Raw genomic sequence first — 21,874 nt, 5'->3', positions numbered from 1 at the left:
CAGAGTCTTCCTAATGTGTTTGTTGTTGGTTTGTTCTTGTCCTGAACATGTAGGAAATCTTTGTCACTGGATGTACAGCAAATAATGTTCTGTGGTGTTTCTTGTTTCTCGTTTTTTGTATAGATTAGACTGTTGGTTTTCCCGTTTGAATGGTTTTACACTAGTAATTTTGGGGCCCTTTATAGCTTGTTGTTCGGTGAGCCAATGCTCCTTGTTGAAGGCCATACCTTGACCTATAATGGTTTACTTTTATAAATTGTAATTTGGATGGAAAGTTGCCTCATTGGCACTCATACCACATCCTCCTTTATCTATATAAAGTCACATTTATAACATTTGAACTCAAAACAGAACAAGCTGCACCAAACCAAGATATCATTACACCATCTCAAAGCTTTACCCAAATAGAATTGTGCTTGATGTAGAAACATCAAATACTAAGTTGCATGTCTTTGGAACCCATGACCTCCTACACTGGGGGCAAGCTCTTAAAAAAAGACTTACAAGGCAGTAGTCATAAAAGGACTTTATAAATAATTTCAATAAATCAAACTGAAAACTATTATCTACATCATTTATTTCATGATATAATTTTTTATAAATTTTTTTTAAAAATCCCATTATTCTTTGACATTATGTAAATTTCATATCATTCCTCCCAATTCAATACTATACTAAACAGTATTGTCCTAATTTTCATGACTTTATTTTATCTACAAGAGCTGACTCTTTTCTCATTGAGAAAATGTAACAATATTATCCGTTACCATACAATATAAAAACACTTCTTCAAGAGGAAAATCTACTCGTGTTTAAACAAGTACAACAATTTTCAGTAGATTCAAAGCAATTTGACATAAATATACAATATTAGGTTTTTATAGTTTATTCCAAAGTTAACAGGAGTGGCCACTCCTCAACCAGCTAAATTCCTGGTCAGTCCCAAGATAAAACAATTAACTGTAGATATAGAAATTTTGATAAGTTACATTGACCCAGAGCACCTGAATGAAGTTGTGAAAAAATAAAGTACCATTTCAATTTGCAAAAAAAGTTTGTTTCGGAATAGTTCAAAAAAGAAAGAAAAGAAAACAGATAATTTATAAAATCCTGTTTAAGAATAGGTTTATTAACTTTTCAAAATTTCCTCTTTTGAAAAACCATACCATGCTTTATACCATGGTATAATAATTTGTACCATGGTATAGTAATTTGTACCATACCATCATACCATACCATGGTACCATTCATGCATACCATGGTATGATGGTATTCGTACCATACCATCATACCATAACACATACCATACCATCGTACCATACCATATTTTACAGTATGCCCAATATTATATGGCAAAGTGGTAAAATTGAAAACCTTTACATATCAATGGTAAAACAACTGCTGTCAGGTTTTCAAGTGGAATATTGTCTTGCATTATTCATGTCAATTGTGATAAAAACTCATAAAATTCCATCAAGTCTTTTTCCTGCAACATTTTATTTGTTTTCCTCTCAACAGAGTATTGATCAAAAAGGGTTAAAATGTTATATTTTATTTGTTAACATAACGATGCCATTTTAAAGTGCTATTGGTGTGCTGATACCATTCATACTAAGGGTCAATCACTTTTGTAAAGTTTTATACAATTGGGGAGAGGTTTAATGTAATCCCTGATCAATCTAAACAAATGCAAGATATAGATCTAAAACTAGATAAACATCAAACACTACAATAACCTGAAAAGAATTATTATAGAAAAAAACTTATCAAAGTTCACAAATTCATCCCTCTTTATCAAAGCAAAGATCATCAAGATTAAACTATAAACATTACAACATGAGCAGTATGTATGATAGAGTTTCATTTTAATCCACTGGTTCAGAAGCAGTTACATTGCACATACAAGATAACATTGAGAATGGAAATAGGGAATATGTCAAAAAGACAACAACCTGACTAAAGAGCAGATAAAAGCCAAAGGCCACCAATGGGTCTTCAAAGCAGCGGGAAATCCCCCATCCGGAGGCAGTCCTCAGCTGGCCCCTAAATAAAATTGTATACTAGTTCAGTGAAAATGGACGTCACAGTAAACTCCAAAACATATAAATGAACTAAAACTAAGATGACTGGCACGCAATAGTGCAAACTAAAGGACACAATGAGTACCCCTGTTTTACTAATAAGGGGTTTTATGATATTTTCGGACTAAAAACAAAAGGTCAAAAGGCCAATGAAAGTCACTGAAACTATTCTACATAATCTCAACTTTGGCATGCCACTTGTTAGCGATAAGAGATCTCATGCTCATTTTTATTAAATTTGTTTGTAATTAAAAAGGATATAAATTATTTAAATAAATATGAAGACATTTTTCCATGTGATGAAATATCGAACTTTGAAAACATGCATGAATAACAAATTATTATCATCAAACATTTTAAATGTTAAGAATAGTATATTCAGCCGGATACAGCAAAACTGAAGTGGCGTAATTCACAGGGTAAACAGTGGATCCAAATCGTAATTTCTATATCCTGTCTATTTAACTATTCCATAACATAAAAGCAGTTATAAAGTGGGGTATTATTCCATATAATTTATTCATGGTGGGCTGGGAAACAATGATAGATGATTCCTTGTAAAAATAAACATAAACACTATTTTTTTGTTTATACTGTGACAAATACAGGTAAAAGAGTATTTTTATTTCTGCTTCAAATAATAAAAGATTACATTTATTTCTACCAGTCGAGGTTGTTACCTATTTCCCAGAGGATGTTGTTAGAAGATGATCATTTTATTTAGGGACGACATCAAAAGTTCAATGTAGGATAAAAAAAACTTTATTCATATAGTTTTTTCACTGACCCCCTACCTCTCTCTTAACTTAATTTTTGAAAAATTGATTGACCAATAAGGATATATATAAAACTGATGTCAATTAAAAAAACCTTGCAGCAATTTTTACGACCCACCCCCAAACTTTTTTAAGCAGTCACTAAAGTGATAATATATTCATTGTGTCATTAGCCATGACATGATATTTCAAAAAAAATCCTGGATATAGTAGAGCTTTTTATCAACATTTAAAATCAAATGTAGGCTTAAGTAATAGTTTTGTACAAAATACTAACTATAGAAGTGACAGGCCACCCACCATTGTACTTGTATTTCAGTGACAACTGATGTACAGAAAACATTTTAAGTGTTTAGCCTTAAACTAATATCATTTCATGCAACAACAAAAATTTCCAGCATGCAATTTAATCATTAAATTTTCAAGGACTACCTTCCATTTTTTTTCTTCCCATTTCTGAAAAAAAATAAGATAAAAGTCCTACCTTCCTACAGGGGTCAAGCTTGGTTTTGACAGGATACAAAACTACGTCTTCCTCTGAAATCAATTAAAACAACAAATTACTGTCGGTATTGTCACCGTTCAGCAGCCATTCACATCAGATACCAGCCTCAGGCTAATTCAACATACAAGCATTAAATGAAGTTAATCACCAGATAATTTGTACATGGTTGCTATTCAAAGACTAGATGAATGCAGTTTAAAATCAAACTAATTTTAGCTATTGTGTTTTAATTCAGTGTCATTTTAAAATATGATGTATTAATAGTGTAAATGGCCTCTTTTTTTTTATAAGACTTAAAGATGATTTAAATATTTTGCAAAGTTTTAAACAATGAGAACTAATACATAGAGGTAGTCTTATATTCCATTTAAATTGCATTACATTTATTTCCTCGTTATAATTTAAGAAAAAAAATTATATTATGCAACTGCATGACCAATTGCCTACTGTAGTGTTAGTAACCTTGACTGACTACCTGTTTGTTACATTGTAGAAAGGGTACCAGTGAAAACTCTTCAATGTCTATGCTAAGCTGCCACGTTTTCAATATCATAACTTATCTAACTGTCTTGCTGTCTCACCATAGGGTCCTGCTGACCATTTAACTTCTTATTTGATGGTTAGAAAATGACCAGAATCCGTCAAATGTGACCTTTAAACCCTTTCCTTAGACCATAATGACACCTTTTGCCACCACCCCCTTTACTCCATAATAACGCCTTTTCTAAAGGTCAGCTGTACATGTGTAGTACCTAAGTTGAAACGTTTTGACTTTGAAATGTCTGCATCAGACAAAATACAATTTGTATTCAATATGGAAAGGATAGTCATAAGAATAGAATATCTGACTTAAATTCATTATCTTTTTCACAATGCAGTTAATAATACTTCTTCAAAATCCATTGAGGAAGGGGTTAATATTATTATTGGGTCCTGGCAGTTTACATCTGATCTTTCATAAATGCTTAACAAAAGATTTCCAAGGTTCAAGAATTGGTTTTTGGCATTAACATGAGACGGGACTTCTATCCATCAAATTCAATTATTTTTTTAACATTTATTGAACAGAAGAGTATTTTCTAAGTATTGTATTAAACAAGACTCTTGGGTTGAAGTAAAGTCCCTTACAGTTTTAACTGTATGTAGTTATTGTGATTAAATTTGATATTTACCCAAACAATGGTTTAAAGCTTCTTGACTTCTTTAAAATAAAATTTACATGTACTTCTTTTGTAATAGCCTTTTAAGTACTGTCTTGTTCAAACATTCTAGTCAAAGTTAAACAAATTAAATCAAATTATTCATGTATCAAAATGCAGACAATATTTCAACATTGGGGTCTTATTAGGTCATAGAAAAGATAACTTAAAATGGTAACCCTTTTTTTATGCTAGAAAGTGAGTGGAAACCGGACTTATATATACATGAAGGTACTGGTAACCCTTTCTAATGCTAGACAATGGACTTATATAGGTTACTTTTACTAATGCTAGAAAACAAACTTTAACAGATAGTCTTTGCTTACTTTGGACAACAAACTAAAATATGTAACCTTTTACAATCCTAGACAACAGAATTATTTGGGTAAACTTTTCTTAACTAGACTAGCCCCTTTTATAGGTTAACTGTTTTAATGGTGGACAACAACACAAACTTATAAAGGTAACCCTTTCTTATGCTAGAAAATACTTATATAGGTTACCTTTGATAACACTAGAAAACATCTAATGCTGGACAACAACACAAACTTATAAAGGTAACCCTTTCTTATGCTAGAAAATACTTATATAGGTTACCTTTGATAACACTAGAAAACAGACTTAAAGAGATAGCATTTGCTTACTTTGGACAACAAACTAGAATAGGTAACCTTTTACAATCCTAGACAACAGACTTACTGGGGATTCATTTATTTTTGTGGATACTAATTTTCGTGGTTTAAGGAAAACTTGCATAAACATGGATATTTAATTTCGTGGTTTTGGCAAATCTGCATTCATTCTTTTAGAAAATATGTAATTCATTGAACAATTAAATTTGTGGTTCCCCTGTACCCACGAAATCCACAAAAATTTGTATCCAACGAATATTAATAAATCCACAGTATATAGGTTATTTTTTCTAATGGTAAACAGTAAACCTTCTTACTCCATGTGAAACATTCATCTGAAACATTTGGATACTGTAAAAGATCTATTAACATATTGTATCAGTTTTGTATTATTATTAAAGGTGATTCAATTGAAAAAGTACAAGCAAACACTTTAGCCCAGTTTTATTCCAATAAATAACCCATGGCGGGTATTTAAGCTTGACATCGAAACTAAATTTACAACATCAGAATATTTTTGCTTCGTCAAATCAAAATGGCATATCTTATGGTCCTTTTCCTGGTATAAAAGTTTTGAAATTTCTACTAGAATCAATATAATTCTATCATGTGCTCATTTCAACATAGATTGCCATCATTTCTGTAAACATTTTACACCTTGCTTAAGCTCAGTGAAGAGATATTGACAAATTTGATGTCTATCCATGTTGAAGAAATTAAGTTTTAATATGTCCTGCAGCTTAACACGGAACTACTGAATCTGCTGGAAAACTACTCTACCAAATAGCATAAAAATCTTTTAGAATCAATACCATCATTAATTTAAAACATCACAGGAAAAAATTTAAAATGCAAATAAGAGTATTGATATCACTCCCAGATGATGAAAATACCTTGCAATTTGTTTTAATTATGGATGGTTATGATAACACATGGTGTTAAGTAGCATATTGTCAGCACATTGAAATCAGACACCAAACACATAAAGGCACCTTACATATAAAATTGAGAATGGAAATGGGGAATATGTCAAAGAGACAACAACCCGACCAAAGAGCATTCAACAGCCAAAGGCCACCAATGGGTCTGCAATGCAGCAAGAAACTCTCACACCCTGAGGCCTGCTTCAACTAACACATAAGTCAAATTACACATAAATCAACCTACAAATCAAGCCTCTAAAACATGAAGGCACTATATTCTGTAGTTTGTTGTTAATCGTTATATGTAAATATTATCTGGTCTTTATAAAGTGTATTCAATGTCAGATAGTTTTTCTTTGGAATGGAAATGAAGATTACATTGATTTTCAATATATATTTTTACAATATACTTTTGAAGTCTAAAAAGATTATTGCAGAAAAAATATTGACAGATGCATATGCAAATACAATTACATTTGCAGAGTTCCAAGTACTTTGATAGTCTTAAATGAAATAATTGCAAATGGATGTGCTAGAATCATATGAATGACCCTGCTCACGAATAAAAGCTTGATGCCATTTTTCAGGAGTGAAAATTTGATAATGAAAGGGTGATAAAATCAGACAGCAGAATAAAATGTACATTTTATCTGTATCAACTCAACATATTACTCTCACATTGAAAATCAGCTCAATCGATCTGAGCAAGATGTTTAGGAAAACAATCTGTATATATAACTGTTATGTTACCGATTGCTCAGATCGATTGAGCTGATTTTCAATATGTGAAGTTGTTTGGAAAAAAATCTGTATAACTGTTATGTTACCGAATGACAGAATGACAGACAAGGAAAAACTATTTGGACCCAACCACTTAGTGGTGGGCCATAAAAATACTAACCACTGGAAACAAAACTCAAATATCATCTTACAAGGATACTCTTTTGGCTAAGTGGTCTAAGTAGATAATTTACAGTGACCACTAGCCTGCAATTGTGGGTTTAAACCCAGGTGAGCAGTTATCCTTTCTGACTATGACCACTACGGCAAGAAAATGAAGTCAAATTCTACCAAATATTGCATGATGTAAAAGTATTGAGAAAAAAGCCTTATTAAAAATCTTTTAACTAAACTCTGAAGCATGAAAGAGATTTGACATCTGTCAAAAGAAATTGAACTTTTTTAGATCAATTCAGATGATAAATTTTGTAGCTCTTAGTTGAAAATGACTGATCACTGATGTGTTTTGATTGGATCAAAGTCATATGACACTGCTCACATATTAATTGACATATCTGCTAGAATTATCATATCTAAAAAATATTACAAACTTATCAGGCCCCTTATCATAATCAACAAAATGTGCTATGAGCTATTAGCTTATGCTTGCTTACTATACACAAGCTTATGATGTTATGACTAGTACTGTGGATTCATTTATTTTCGTGGGTATAAATTTTTGTGGATTGAGGAAAACTTGAATTTTTTTGGATATTTGATTTTGTGGTTTTGCCATCCTCTAAATAGTAATACAATTAGAACATGTACAAATTGTTAAATATATTGAAATTCGTGGTTCACAGTGTACTAACAATATCCACAAAAATTGGTATCCATTGAATAATAATAAATCCAAAGAAGTTGCCAAGAAAAAATTATTATGACAAAAGTTATATTTTTGTGCATACCATTTTAAGACACAATTTTTTGCCACACAGGAGAAGTAGAACATCTTAGAACCTGAATAAGTATCAAATGGTTTGACATAGCCAGATGAAGCTGAGTTTCTTATGTCAAGAAGCTTGGTGTAGTTGCTATACATTGTATTTGGATATCAAGATGCAGACCTGCCAACTATCCTAATTTCTAGGATATGCCCCATGAGAATTAATTACCAGAATTTTGAAGTTCTTTATTATATAAACAGAACCCTTCAAAACATGTATTCAAATGATAGGCTCATTAAAAAAATATGTCTCCTTATTTTTATTTAAACTTGAAAATAACACATAAGTGCGATCTTAACAATATCTGATTGATTGTTGGTTGCTTAATGTCCAGTAGCAAATATTTCATCCATGTTCAGGATGATAACAATATCAACCATTTTGGTTTGCAGGTGGGTCAATGGATAACACAAGGATTTTGGTTCCAGTTGGCTTTAGTAGTTTCAGAGATTTTTATAAAATATACCAAATGAGGATGATGGACTGTGGATAATGAATATATAGCAACTGTCCCTCCATTCTTTCTAGTTCAAAGATCATTAAGATTTTTTTATTTTTACAGGAGCAAATATTCCAAAAGTTAAAAAGCCTCAATAAATCTGAGAGAATCGTTTTAATCATTAGAAAAACATGGTTCTTTTGTTAGGATACTAATAAATAGCAATATCGAAAAATGCTAAATTATGAGTCTCATACATGATAGAAATCTCAAGACATAAAATACAACTTACAAGATGTTGTCTTGAAAGATGCTTTAATGCTTATAAGGACAGAAATTACAAATACATAAATTACCTTTTGTAAATAAAGAACTCACCAATCTGATATAACTTTCCCAAATAAATATATGCTTTACATGAAAGTGCAACTCAATTTTTAACTTTCATCTGCTTGAATGAAAATATTCTCTAAAATTTTAAATAACATTTAAACTTGATCATTTTTGGGGTGCATCAAAATGCTATCAAATCAGATAGTAAAAGTTTAATTCTTTATAGCATTATTTACTGAAACATTTAAACAGCTTACCTATACAAGCAATTCCATTACCTTTAAATTATTATTACTTTTTTTTAAAAATCAAATATGATCATAATAACAATCTATTGATAAAAATCAAAAACAAATAATACTCACCGTTTATTTTGTCCAATCTTCTTTTGAAAAGCGATGTTGCCGCCTAAAAACAGCTTTATGTTTGCTGATGCATGATAAAGGGCTGTCCCTGTTACAATAGACAACTAAACAGCTATACAATTTTCCTATAATAGATGCACAGCTCTGCTATTAACAATTTTACATTCAAATCACCATGGTATTGATGAAAGTTTTTTTTCAACAATAAAATACAATTCCCTGAATACCTCAGAAAGACAAATATCGATAAATCTACCGATAGTGAAAAGACACTTTTATTCAAATTACAAGTAAGATTATATAACCTGTTAAAAAAAAGTAACAATGAACATTTAAAATTAAAAGTATCATTATTGTTAAAAATAAAACATTTACATTTTACAACATTGTTCAATATGGTAATACAGTTTATTATCTAAAAAAATGTGTTAATTTTCAAATAAATATAATGTTAATTTATGCATACATAGAAAATAGCCATTTTGGTCAGATTCAGAAAGGCCAATAAAAAGTGATGTTCAAGGCAAAATGAAGTATCGTTTTACATTAGGTGGTAATTGATAATCAGTTCTATGGTTTAAGGGGGTCTGCATTACATGTTTAAAGCTCACTGTCAAAAAAGGTGATTTTCCAACCCTGATAAACCCCAATATCCTTAAAATCAGTAGCAACTACAACTTAGCCTTATAATGGTTAAAATATTTTTGAAACCTAACACTGGTTTTTAAATATATTTTTGAAAATTTATGAGATTTAAGAATATATGATTATAATTTAGTGATTATAAACACACAGATTAAGCTTGGTATACAATAAACCACTTGACTGTATTGAAGGGATGTCACATGTTGATAAAAATAAGGATAAGCAAGCATGTATGTTTGCTCCCAAAGTTAGGGAATCAAAACACTAGAAATCCCCTTTTTGCTGCCAAATAGACAAATTTCATGTTTATTGCATTTCCATCAAAATATAAAACGTCTTTGCATGAATTTTTAGGCAAATTAAATTCTTTTAATTAAGATTCAGCACTGCTGTCATTAGGAAATTGTGATTAAGTAACAATGTTAAAAAGAACAAACATTATTTCTAGGTTATCCTGCATAATGACAATCACAAAGATTCTAGATAAACTTGAAGAGAGCAGGGATACAGGCACTTCCTTCTATCTGGTAAATGACGTAATAAAGATGCACAAAATTGACAAACTTTTCCTGTGGAGGACATAACTCGAAAGTAGTCTATTCAACAAACATTTGAGGTCATCAGATAAAACCTAGCAGGTCTTTTTATATTCAGAAAAAGGGGAGGTCAATTTTTCTAATTAGCATAGTTTAACTTTATAAAACATTTGTAATAGAGTACTCAGTAGTAGTTTATACATTATTTAAAGAGGGCATCAGAACACATAACACGAATCTCCCATTTAGATCCTCAAACAAATTAAACCAAATAACTACAAATATCACAATGACATTCAAATATATAACCAACTATGTATATATACCATAATGTTAGTCCATCATGCTAAATTTGGAACAAATACTATCATAAGTGATAAAAATATTTACTCTGGTATTATACTTTTAGTTTCATTGATAAAATGTCTAGTTTGCATTTTGAATAATCTTGATGTGGTTTGTACAGAATATGTACAGAAATATAGCTTATATAAGTTTGCACTTAGTAAAAATAGCTGATTTACAAACCATGCCCATTTTGAAAGATTATATAGGTATTTTGTTCTGTTTACCTTCTGGATTCCTTCTTCATGTTTCATCTCATTGAGACACAACTTGAAAATTTGACATGTTTATGTCTTAGTGTTACAGTTAGATACCAGTCAAATTGAATTTTCAGGAAGACTGAAAGTAAAGGGAGAGACTTTAAGAACAGAATTCAAGTATAAGTTTAAACCCTTAGATATTCAATGCATATATACATATCTTAATTATGCCGCACAGCCCTATGAGACATGTGCAAATAATAATCATTGATAACAGTGCATCTCAACTTTTCATTTCAGGATATACTTGGTTAGGAAACTACAGTTTTAGCCATAAAAGGAGATCCTATGGGTATTATCATGGTTTAATTTATATTTACAGAAGTGCAGACCATACATGTTATCTTGTGTCATCAGTCTGATTAAAACCAGCCCACACTATCCACTTGCGTTAGTGGAAACAAGTAAATAGTGGGGGCTGGTTCTAATCAGGACTAATCAGACTGTTGTGTCATATATATGAGTTTAATTTTACAAAATATTTACCTAACAGTTTTGTGTTTTTTGACAATAACTCCTTCAGTCCATCTCACTAAGGAATTCCTGCAAACAAAAATATACATTTATCATTAATTCTATCTATTTCTCATCATATTCTTTAACACTAAAATGAATATTGTAAACGACTAAAGAACAAGAGGCTCATAAAAGCCTTGATTGTTCACTTGGCAAAATAAAGGACAATCAGATGTTCTTTTTTTTCAACATTTTTTGCACTCTATGAATATGTTTTGGCACTGAATACTCAGTTTCAAAAATACAGATTTTCAATAGCATTCATGTTAAATCAAGAGGAATAACCCATTTTTGTTATTCGGTAACAGGGTCACAATAGCTATTTTCAAAAGATTCAAGATCAGGATTATATTTTTCTAGCCAAGTCTTCCAATCCTCCCAATTTTTTACTCCTCTCAAAATAGCCCTCAACTGTATAATAATTATAATGATCATAGTAGTCTCAGTTTAAATTTAAAGGATCTTTTCCTTCTTCTTCAGTTACAAAAAACCATGTTTACTTTCAGGCACATGCCTGGTTAGTTTTTTTTCAGAATAATTTATTTATAAATTTTTGTTATGTCAAATACTTGTTATTTTCTCAGTTTTTTTGTTTTTTTGTTTTTTTCTAATAACTGAGGGGGAGGACAGGGGGTACCCTTCTCCCTTCTCCCACCCCTCTTCTCCATTCTCCTACCCCCGTTCTCCTTTCTCCCATTAGAATAAAACATCTCCTTTTGAGATATTTTTTCTTGAAATATTAGATCATTTTTTAAAAGGAGAGATATTTTATTTTTTCTCCTTTCTCCCAGCCTTCCTCTCCTTTCTCCTACCCCCTTTCTCCTTTCTCCCACCCCGTTTCTCCTTTCTCCTACCCGGTATCAGGTCCGTTCGCGCCCAAAACACTTTCGCATCCTACACGTTCGCACCTCGCACGTTCGCACCCAAGGTCCATTCGCACTCTACACATTCGCGCCCAATTTTAATTCACATTCCAGTTGAATAATTGGAAAATTATGATTGTTGTTTAAAGTTGCTTTGGTGTAAATACTGAATGTTTTTATAGCTTAATATGAGTAAAACTTTGAAGATTTTAAATGAAAAACACAAAACGGATAATTGTTTTTAACAGCTTGGTCCCTTTGACCTGAAACAATCACACAATTAAATATAGCAATACACTATTTATATAACCAAAACATGATAACATTTATTCAACACAGAAGAAAAAAACGTAGTCAGAATCTCCTTTCATTTTAAAACAAGTCAACTTGAAACAAAAGTTACAGCAATACACTAACCAAAACATGATTAAGAGTTATTCAGCACAAAATAAAACGTTGACAGAATCCCACTTTATTTAGAAAGGATTATTAATTTTTTTAACAATACACTATCCAAAACAGGATTAAGATTTGATCAACACAAACAAAATGCTGTCTCACTTTATTTTGAGACGATGACAACAATTATACTTATTAGAATACACTTGACAAAAATTTGATTACAAAGTTATCAAACACAAAACCAATTAAAATTGGGCGCGAACATGTAGGGTGCTAACAGACTTTGGGTGCGAACATGTAGGGTGCGAAAGTGAAAGGGGGCGAACATTAGTTGGTGCGAACGTGAATGGGCGCGAACGGACCCAGATTCCTCCTACCCCCTTTCTCCCTGTCCTCCCCCTCATAACTCCTTGTTGTAAAAGTTCTGTATTACCCTTAATTAATTCATGACAGTTTCATTACGCCTTTTGTGTCAACTTTTCACTAATGATCACTAACCACAAAAGTTACTTTTTATGACTAATCTTGTAATCTGTTATGATCTAGTATGTCTTTTTTTAAATGTACTGTTAGTGATTACTTCATAAATTTCGCGGGATTTAGAGTAACTTCCCTTTCAAATATTTTACAGTAAAGTGTTGAAACTGAGTCTAGATTGAGTTTATTTCTAAACCTGATAATTTATTTCTAATTATTTATTTTTGTTTGGTTGTGATTTTCTCTGAATATTTTTTTTCAATGGATTTGATTAAAATCAATTGCTTAACAAAACCAGAGAGTGAATTTATCTTTGGCATACTTCTCAATATCTGTAACGTAATGAACACTGCACTGTCGTCATACAAAAGTTGTTTCCCCTTGTAAAAAAAGCTTGCCGGTTTGAACAATAACTGTTTATTTTTAATTCAGAGGCAATATAGTATTTAAAGTTTAAAATGCCTGTCGAATCCGTTGTGGAAGAACAGCCGAAGGAGACAGAAGCTCCAGTAGACAGAGAAAAGGTATAAAAGCACAGCAAGTTCCAAAAAATTATGTCCCTTTTGCACAGGCACTTGTTTCTATGTATGTATGTACTCGAGATTCCGCCAATTTAGACGCACCCCTTGATTGACTGCAAGGGTACAGCGGATCCATGTACACTCCCTAAGGATTAATGGAGATGTGTCCTTTACAATATTATCCCACCACCAGAACAATCCCCACCCAACACCGCCCAAGGGAGCGTGTAAGACACAGGGAAGTCTGTTATTATTGTGGAGGAAGCCGAAGTACTCGGAGAGAACCACCGGGGCCACTCGGTGGAAACAGACAAACCAGAGAGATATCAGAAGATTGATCTCCAGGTCAAAGTAGGGGGGACACCTTTGACCAACCGAGGCCCCCTTTAGTTTAAACATATTTATTTATAGTGGATTGGGAAACAAGTTTTGCAACTTATATTAATCCCTTTCCACTTTGCGGGTGCAAGTGCTGCCTTGTAGCGGCATTAGCCTACTCTTTTTCGAAATCTACAAGGGTGTCTTTAACGTGCAAGAGATATGGCTCTCTCTTAACACGGGTCAGCCATTTATCGTCCCCTTCCGACGGACTATCATCGTTTCCTCAAGACCATACTCGCAGATGGTGTCAAGGGAGAGCCGAAAATTGAGTTCCTAAAATTTTCATCCCAAACGGGAATCGAACCAGGAACCTTTGTGTTAGTAGTCCGATGCACTAACCACTACACCACGGCCCCCTAAGTACCCATTCTAGTTTAAACTCCGGTCTGGGTACCAGAGATGTGTGTGAGAGGGTGAAAATTACCCTTCTGATGTACTGATATTTTTAGCACCCCGAGTGAGAATCGAACTTGAGACCTTCAGCACTGTAGCCATCGGTCTTAACCACTAGACCACGAACTCACACTCTATCTAATTACATTTGTATGTGTGATTTACTATCCACACCAATACGTTTAGATAGCTATAAGTATTTGTAAAGATTTGGACAATAAAAAAAGCACAATATTTATCATGTTTATTAGCACAAAAATGTAAATATCCTACCGTAGTCTACAAATTATCAGTCATCTTGTTGCAAATTATGTTGGTTCGTTCGTTATATGTGTTTGTACTTATCACATGAGAAAACTCCACATTGACATCACTACGCTATTACCAGCGTTCAAAATTAGTGCAGAATACGTTTTCCCTACTCTTTTAAGGTTCATCATATCAAATGGACAAATATGGCCGTATTTTCACCTCAAAAACTACTCTGTGTACAGACTTACCTTTGCTGTTTGGAAAGTTTTAATGCCTAGCATCCACTAGATATATAAAAGTTAAATGCATTTTGTGTTAAAGAAAGATAAAATCTTTTTTTGGTTTTTGCTGGGCATTTTTTTTCCCTTTCTGCAGAAGGTGTAAAAATAAACAAACACCTGAATTACTTTGATACTGTCCACTCACTGACTCATATGAACTCTTTAACTCACCTGTAGTTGTGAAGATACCTCTTGTCCATGTAAATTAAGGACAATCAAAACAATACAAACCGGTTTTTTACCTGAGGGAGCATCTCATAGTTGTACCACAACTTAGATAATTTTCAGACCTTTTGCATGAAGGAAAAAAGAATGCCCATCATATTCCAAAAGAGACTTTATCTTTCTGAAACACAAAATGCATTTAACTTTATTATATCTAGTGGATGCCAGGCATTAAAACTTTTCCAACTTCACAGGTAAGTCTGTACTCAGAGAAATTTTTGGCATGTAAATACAGCCATATTTGTCCGTTTGTTATGATGAACCTTAAATAACAATCATTTCTAAAGATAAGTTTCCATTGTTATTGAAAAGTATTGTACACAAACGTCATTTTTCTAATTATGGCCATTTCAAACCTGCATTACAATAAAATGATAAAATAATTCAAATTACGTTTATTTTCATCAATATTAAGAGTTTCATGAGCATTATTTGTATGTTAAAGTCTAAAATCAATATAAAGAAAAAGGTCTCCGGATGCATAATTTTTTCCGGATTCACGGTGTGTGTACAGTATAAATAATAAAATACAAATACATTTATAATTTAATAGTAATCAGTTCAAGTATCCTTGATCTATTTCATCAGTTATATTTTGATATTTGTTTCTATTAAATATTTTATTGAAGACATAGTCATAGAAGGGAAAAAATGGAGAAAAAAAAATATATTTGTGGTCTGCAGAGTTCAAAAAGTGTGGTGTTATAGACTCTCCTTTTCTGTTCTATGTAGATATTTGGTCCCTTAATCTTATGATTTGTTGAAAAAATAACTTAAATAATTTTTTGAGATCACATTTATAATGATAAAATACATTTTTGGGGTGTTCAGTGGTGAAAAGACCTACCGAAAATGACTGTGTTTTCACCTCAAAACCTGACTAGGTGCCCATTTAACCAGGCGCTGACTCCATGTTTGCCCTCTTTCACTTTTGCACAATACACATTGGCATCCTTTTTATTGGTTTTGTGTTTAAAAATTTTGTAATTTAGTTTTGGTTAGTGTCTAAAACAATTTATTGATATTTGGAATTCTGCACTGCTTGACCTTAGAATTTGCGCCTCTTGACCTTGACACCATATAACAATCACTTTTCCAAATGTGGTGTCAAATATTTATGTCAAGTAATTGCAGACAAATAGCCATTAGGTGTTTTGCTAAAAGCTATAAATATTTTTTTTCTTCCTTTCCTAATAAATATGATAAATTGACATTTTGAAAATGTTTTTTGCGTTGAATAAATCTTAATTATGTTTTGGTAAAGTGTTTTGCTATGAATATGTTTTTTTCAATTGTTCAAAATAAAGTGACATTCTGACAAAAAAATTTGTGTTGAATAAATCTAAATCAAGTTTTGGTTAGTGTACTTGTAGTACTATAAACATGATAAATATTTGTGAGGGCCCTCATGGGGTTTTTGATTATGTGATTACTTGGCCGTTTTTTTAATGATTATTTGATTATTAAGCCAAATATTTCATGATTATTTGATTACCTAGGACTGTATTTTTAGTTTATGATTATTTGATTACTAAAGATAAGGAAATATTTAATGATTATGTGATTATATTGGCAAAAAAATGGTGATTATGTGATTACTAGGACCCCCCCCCCCCCCCATGAGGGGCCTCATTTGTTGTCATTGTTTTCTTAAAAAAGTGCCTTTCTTTCTTGTGTTGTATTCACAATTTTTTGTTGAATAATTTTTGTATAAACTTTTGGGTGTGTACAATGTACATGAAGGATGCATTCTAAACAAATGCTTTCTGGGACATTACATTTAAGCCAATTCACAAAAAATGGAAAACACAGTTACAAACAGAAAATTAGGTTTGTTGTTTCTTCAATGATAAGTAATAACTTTCTTGTCATTTCAGACATGTCCTTTGTTACTGAGAGTATTTTGTAATCAGGGTAGACACCATCAGTTAGGTGATTTCCAGAGAGGACAGACACCAAGTAATGAACTTCAAATTTATACATGGTAAGTTTTATTTGAGTGTAAAATAGATTTGTTTTTTTACCAATCATTTTTTGCCAAAATTGCTATTTTTTAAAACTGTTTTCCATTGTTGTTATATCCTTACATGCTTCTGCAAGCATGTTCTAATATAAATCAAGTTTTGCTTAAATTTACAGATGAACGGCAATATCAAAATAAGGAGATGTAATATAAAATATGATTGCCAATGAGATATAAATATCTATGAAGATCAAAGACAATGAAAGAGGAAAACTGTGTTCACTGTATTACCAATGATTACTTGGACATGTTGAACAAAGAGTAAAGGTGAAATGCATATATACTGTAGTAAGCTTAATACATTATTAGATTTGAGGATAAAACCCTGAAACGACATAAATGAAATAAGGCAAATCCATTTTAGGTCAAATTTGCCTTAGCAAGTTGAAAAATTCCCTCCTGGCTAGAGCTACATGTATTAGAATCATTGTAGAAGAAAAAAATTAAAGAAAGAATTATAACAAAACATGTACACGAAGTTTGGTATTTTTTAAATGCTGAACTTCATTGATAAAGTATTCTTACAGTAACAATTTTACATAAATATTTTCAGGAAAGATGCAACATTGAAGGAATTAACAAGTTTAGTAAAAGAAGTAAATCCAGATTCTAGAAGGAAAGGAACATTTTTTGATTTTGGCATAGTGTATCCAGATTTAAGAACTCCAGTGTACAGGCTACGAGAAATCGGTACAACCTGTTCAGGTCATCGAGGTCAAGATGATAATGTTACTTTAGCCTCCAAAAGATTTCAGACAGGAGATTATATTGACATAGCAGTAACACCACCAAGAAGTGGTCTTCCCATGAGAAGAGGTGGACGGCCATTTTGAATTTAATGAAAATGTTATGTGCTTGAATTTATGAATTGACTAAAGTTGAAAATGAACTCTCAACAGTGAAAATAGTCTAATCAGAGAGAGGCAGCAGAAATGTATAGCAAGGAGTTGAAACTTTCAATGTACAATGGTTGAAAAAAACTTTTATATATCATATATTTCTTTTTAATTGTGGTTTACTCAAATTATTATTAATGTAATTAAGTTACATAAATTGATGAAAGATCACAAAGTACATATCGTTGTTGAAAATGGAATTTCAAGCAATTTATTTTTTTGTTTTTTTGGGTTTGTTTTCCTTCATGTAAAATTGTGCTGATGTGGTAATAAAAGAAAAATGTGTATACCCTGGAGGCTGGACAAAATGACAAAAAGTGTTCTAAACAATCATGTACTGACATGCAACATTCAATTCTAAGATACATGTACATGCATGACACTATTTTTATAAGCCTTTTTCTTCATCTATTTTAATAGATATAAAGCATGGTAATGTAAAAAGAATAATGAAATAAATCTTTTAAACTAGAACTACTATTGTATGAATATACAGGCTATTCCAGAAAAAAATGTGTATCCTGGGTGAAGGATGCCTAGGAAACTTAGGGGAACCACCAACACATATTGATAAAATACAGTGCAATTTTGTACTACATAGAAATTTGAACTTTTGTCCCCCTTCAACATTATAATCAATAATTTTTTTTCTGGAATAGCCCTGAGTAAACATTCTTTCATCATGGTTTCAATAACTCATCTGATTGTTCATTTGAGCACCTGAATCAATTTTCATTAAATCATTTTACATTGTACAAATAAAAGTTCCATTTTTAAATTGTTTCATTTTTATGACCCAGAAGATGTATTAAGGCCTGTTAGTATCACGGTAGAGTCAAGAATATTTCATGTGATAATATACTGTGGATTCATTTTTATACGACCGCAAAAATAAAAAAAAAATGGTCGTATTTTGGTATCACGTCGTCAGCGTTGTCCGAAGACGGATTGTTTCAGGATAATAACTAAAAAAGAAAAAGAAATAAAAAAATATTTAAGACAATGTTTATAACCACAAAAGGAAGCTTGGGATGTATTTTGGGGGTTATGGTCCCAAAGGGGCCAAAAATAGCATTTATCTAGTTTCAGGGCAAAAAGTTGTGTATTAGTATTTCAATTGTTCTGTAATTGTACCACAATGTTTAATACCATAAGTAGAAGGTTGGGATTTATTTTAAGGGGTTATTGGGCAAACGGTCTAGAAATTAAGGGCCAAAAACAAGCATTTTTCTAGTTTCAAGACAATAACTTATGTGTAACTGTATTGATCTCTCTGACATTGTACCACAAGTTTCCATATAACACAAGGTAGGCTGGGAATCAGTTTGGGGTAATTTTTCCAAATATGTAGGAATAAGGGGCCAAAAAAAAGCATTTCTCTAGTTTACAGACAATAACTTTTGTTTAAGTGTATGGATCTCTATAGTATCTCTAGTTTACAGACAATAACTTGTGTTTAAGAGTATGGATCTCTATATTTTTTTTACAAGAAGGTTCAATACCACTAAAGGAAGGTTGGGATTGATATTTGGGGTCATGGCCCCAATAGTTAAGGGATTAGGGACCAAAAAGGGGGGCCTAAAATAATCATTTTTGTAGTTTTCAAAAAATAACTTATGTTTAAGTGTATGAATCTCTCTGAAATTAAACCACAAGTTTCCATGCCATGAAGGAATGGTAAGTATTGACTTTAGGGGGGTTATGGCTTGAAATGTTTCGGAATTAGGGGCAAAAAATCGTAAAAACTAGGTATTTCTGGTCAATGGACAATTAAGACAATTTAAAAGCAGTGTAAGGGAGGTAATTCTCAAACATTTAACATACAATGTTGGGTATTTTTTTGGGGATTTACCTCTCTTACACTACTTGTATATTATGTATAAAGAAATGTCAGGTTTTGGATTTTGCCAAAAAAGAGGGGGGGGGGGTGGTAATTGTTTTACAATTTTTTTTCTTCAAATTTCTCAAATTCTAAATTTTTGAAAAGTTAAAAGAAGAAATCTTTAATTGCACAATATTGCGCAATAGATTTGTAAGATCTTGACATTTGTTTTGTGTCAGAAACTCGTATTATGTCAAAAATTTGATCGCAATCTAAATTCAGAGCTGTATCAAGCTTGAATGTTGTGTCCATACTTGCCCCAACTGTTCAGGGTTCCACTTCTGCGGTCGTTTAAAGCTGTGCCCTTTCAGAGCACCTGGTTTTTCAATGGTACCAATTTTTGTGGATTGAGGAAAAATTGTATTTGGTTGATATATAATTTGGTGGTTTGGGCAAAATCTGCATATATTCCTTAAAAAAAATTGTAATTCATTGAACATTAAGATTAGTGGTCCCCAGTACCAACGAAATCCTTGAAAATTGGTATCCAATAAATATTAATGAATCCACAGTATACATATTCCCAGTTTACCGAAATACTACATGTATGACTTACAATATGTAGCAACTGGACAAAAAATATGTCCATCACAAAACATCTTTTATGTGTGGCCTATATATACTAATGACCATGAACAAACCAAAAAATGTCTGTATCAACTCATCCCAACAATATCAGCAGATCTTTAATAAGATGTCATTTTAAGCCCATTTCTAGTTACTCTTTCTTAAAAAAACTTACAGTTGATCTTGTTGATAATTCATCTTCTGTGTAGAAATCCTTGAGGAGATTGTCAGAGGAATTAAATGGTAGCTTATTTTAGTTTTACTATTACAGTACATTTACTACACTTTCCAAATTGTGTGCCATGTTTTATTCCCTCATTCAAACATAGTTGGTGGTCATCTTTTTGGTAGCTGAGCTGTCTGTATTTTATTGTGTATTTTACTTTTTAATGCCCCCACAACACTAAATTCTGTGTCTCTCAGACACAATAATATCTCAAAGCAAATACTACATTGACTTTGTGAAAAATGCACACATCAAACTCCTGAATGTTGAGCCTATAACTTCTGTCACAGAAAGCTCTACAAAGGGATAGTGATCTGGTGGCTGCAGCGGCGTTAGTTCACTTCTTAAAAGCTTTATATTTTAGAAGTTGGAAGACGTGGATGCTTATTCTTTGTATATAGAAGCTTTATGTTACTAAGTTTCAGTCTGTCATATGTCCATTGTTCTTGACCTCATTTTCATTGTTCAGTGACCACTTACAAAAAAGTTAGATTTTTGTGTAATGTTTATTTCTTTCTTATAATTTTATATTATGAGTAAAAGGCTAACTATATTTAGTATGCATACCTTGCAAGATCCTCATGCCTACCAGACAGTTTTCATTTGACCTCTACAATGTTTCATGGATCATGATCAGTGGAACATGCTTTTGGTGGTCAAGTCCATATATCAGATATTATAAGCAATAGGTCTTCTATATTTGGTGTATGAAATGATTGTAAGGTGTATATGTCCAACTGGAAGGTGTCTGACCTTGAAATCATTTTCATGGTTCAGTGGTCAGTAAAGTTTTTGAGTTTTAGTCTTTTTCTATAATACTATAATAATATATGCAATAGGTTTTATTTGACCATGACCTCATTTTCACACTTAATTTCTCAGTGTTAAGTTTTTGTGATTTGGTACATGTATATTTTTCTTAATTAAACTACTGGTATAAGCAATAGATCACCTATATTTGTTGTATGGAATATTTGTATGGTAAATATGTCTTTGGCAGGTATCATCTGACCTTGACCTTATTTTCATGGTTCATTGGTCAATGTCAAGTTTTCATGGTTGTTTGTTTCTTAGATACTGAATGCATAGATTGATTGTAAGGTGTACATGGTCCATCTGACTTGACCTCATTTTCTGAACTGAATGATTGCAAGGTGTACATATATTTCTTGTTAGGTTTATCTGACATTGGTCTCATTTTCT

The 21,874-nt window shown here is 31.9% G+C and overlaps 2 protein-coding genes across 5 annotated transcripts in view; one reads left to right on the top strand and one right to left on the bottom strand.

Moving 5' to 3' along the window:
* Positions 1-13,092, bottom strand: part of LOC139490969 (excitatory amino acid transporter-like) — a 71,691-nt gene extending 58,599 nt beyond the window's left edge. Inside the window, exons 1-5 of one of the 4 annotated variants that reach the window (XM_071278137.1) lie at positions 12,981-13,092; positions 11,253-11,309; positions 10,734-10,845; positions 8,981-9,068; positions 3,342-3,394 (exon numbers count right to left, since the gene is read on the bottom strand). The gene's annotated coding sequence lies outside the window, so the exon portion shown is untranslated. Of the gene's footprint in view, positions 1-3,341; positions 3,623-8,660; positions 8,805-8,980; positions 9,069-10,733; positions 10,846-11,252; positions 11,310-12,980 lie in introns of those variants that run through there. The other 3 variants (XM_071278138.1, XM_071278140.1, XM_071278139.1) reach the window with 3 other exon arrangements.
* A 288-nt stretch (positions 13,093-13,380) lies between these two features.
* Positions 13,381-18,563, top strand: LOC139490968 (histone deacetylase complex subunit SAP18-like). Its single transcript, XM_071278135.1, has 3 exons — positions 13,381-13,548; positions 16,955-17,061; positions 17,654-18,563. The coding sequence occupies exons 1-3, from the start codon at positions 13,483-13,485 to the stop codon at positions 17,931-17,933; spliced, it is 453 nt and encodes a 150-aa protein (XP_071134236.1). The 5' UTR covers positions 13,381-13,482; the 3' UTR covers positions 17,934-18,563.
* Positions 18,564-21,874: the final 3,311 nt, after the last annotated feature.

The sequence above is a fragment of the Mytilus edulis genome, chromosome 10, assembly GCF_963676685.1.
Source record: "Mytilus edulis chromosome 10, xbMytEdul2.2, whole genome shotgun sequence".
Classification (NCBI taxonomy): Eukaryota; Metazoa; Mollusca; class Bivalvia; order Mytilida; family Mytilidae; genus Mytilus; species Mytilus edulis.
The sequence above is the reverse complement of the archived record's forward strand: the minus strand, read 5'-3'. Positions and strand labels throughout refer to the sequence as shown.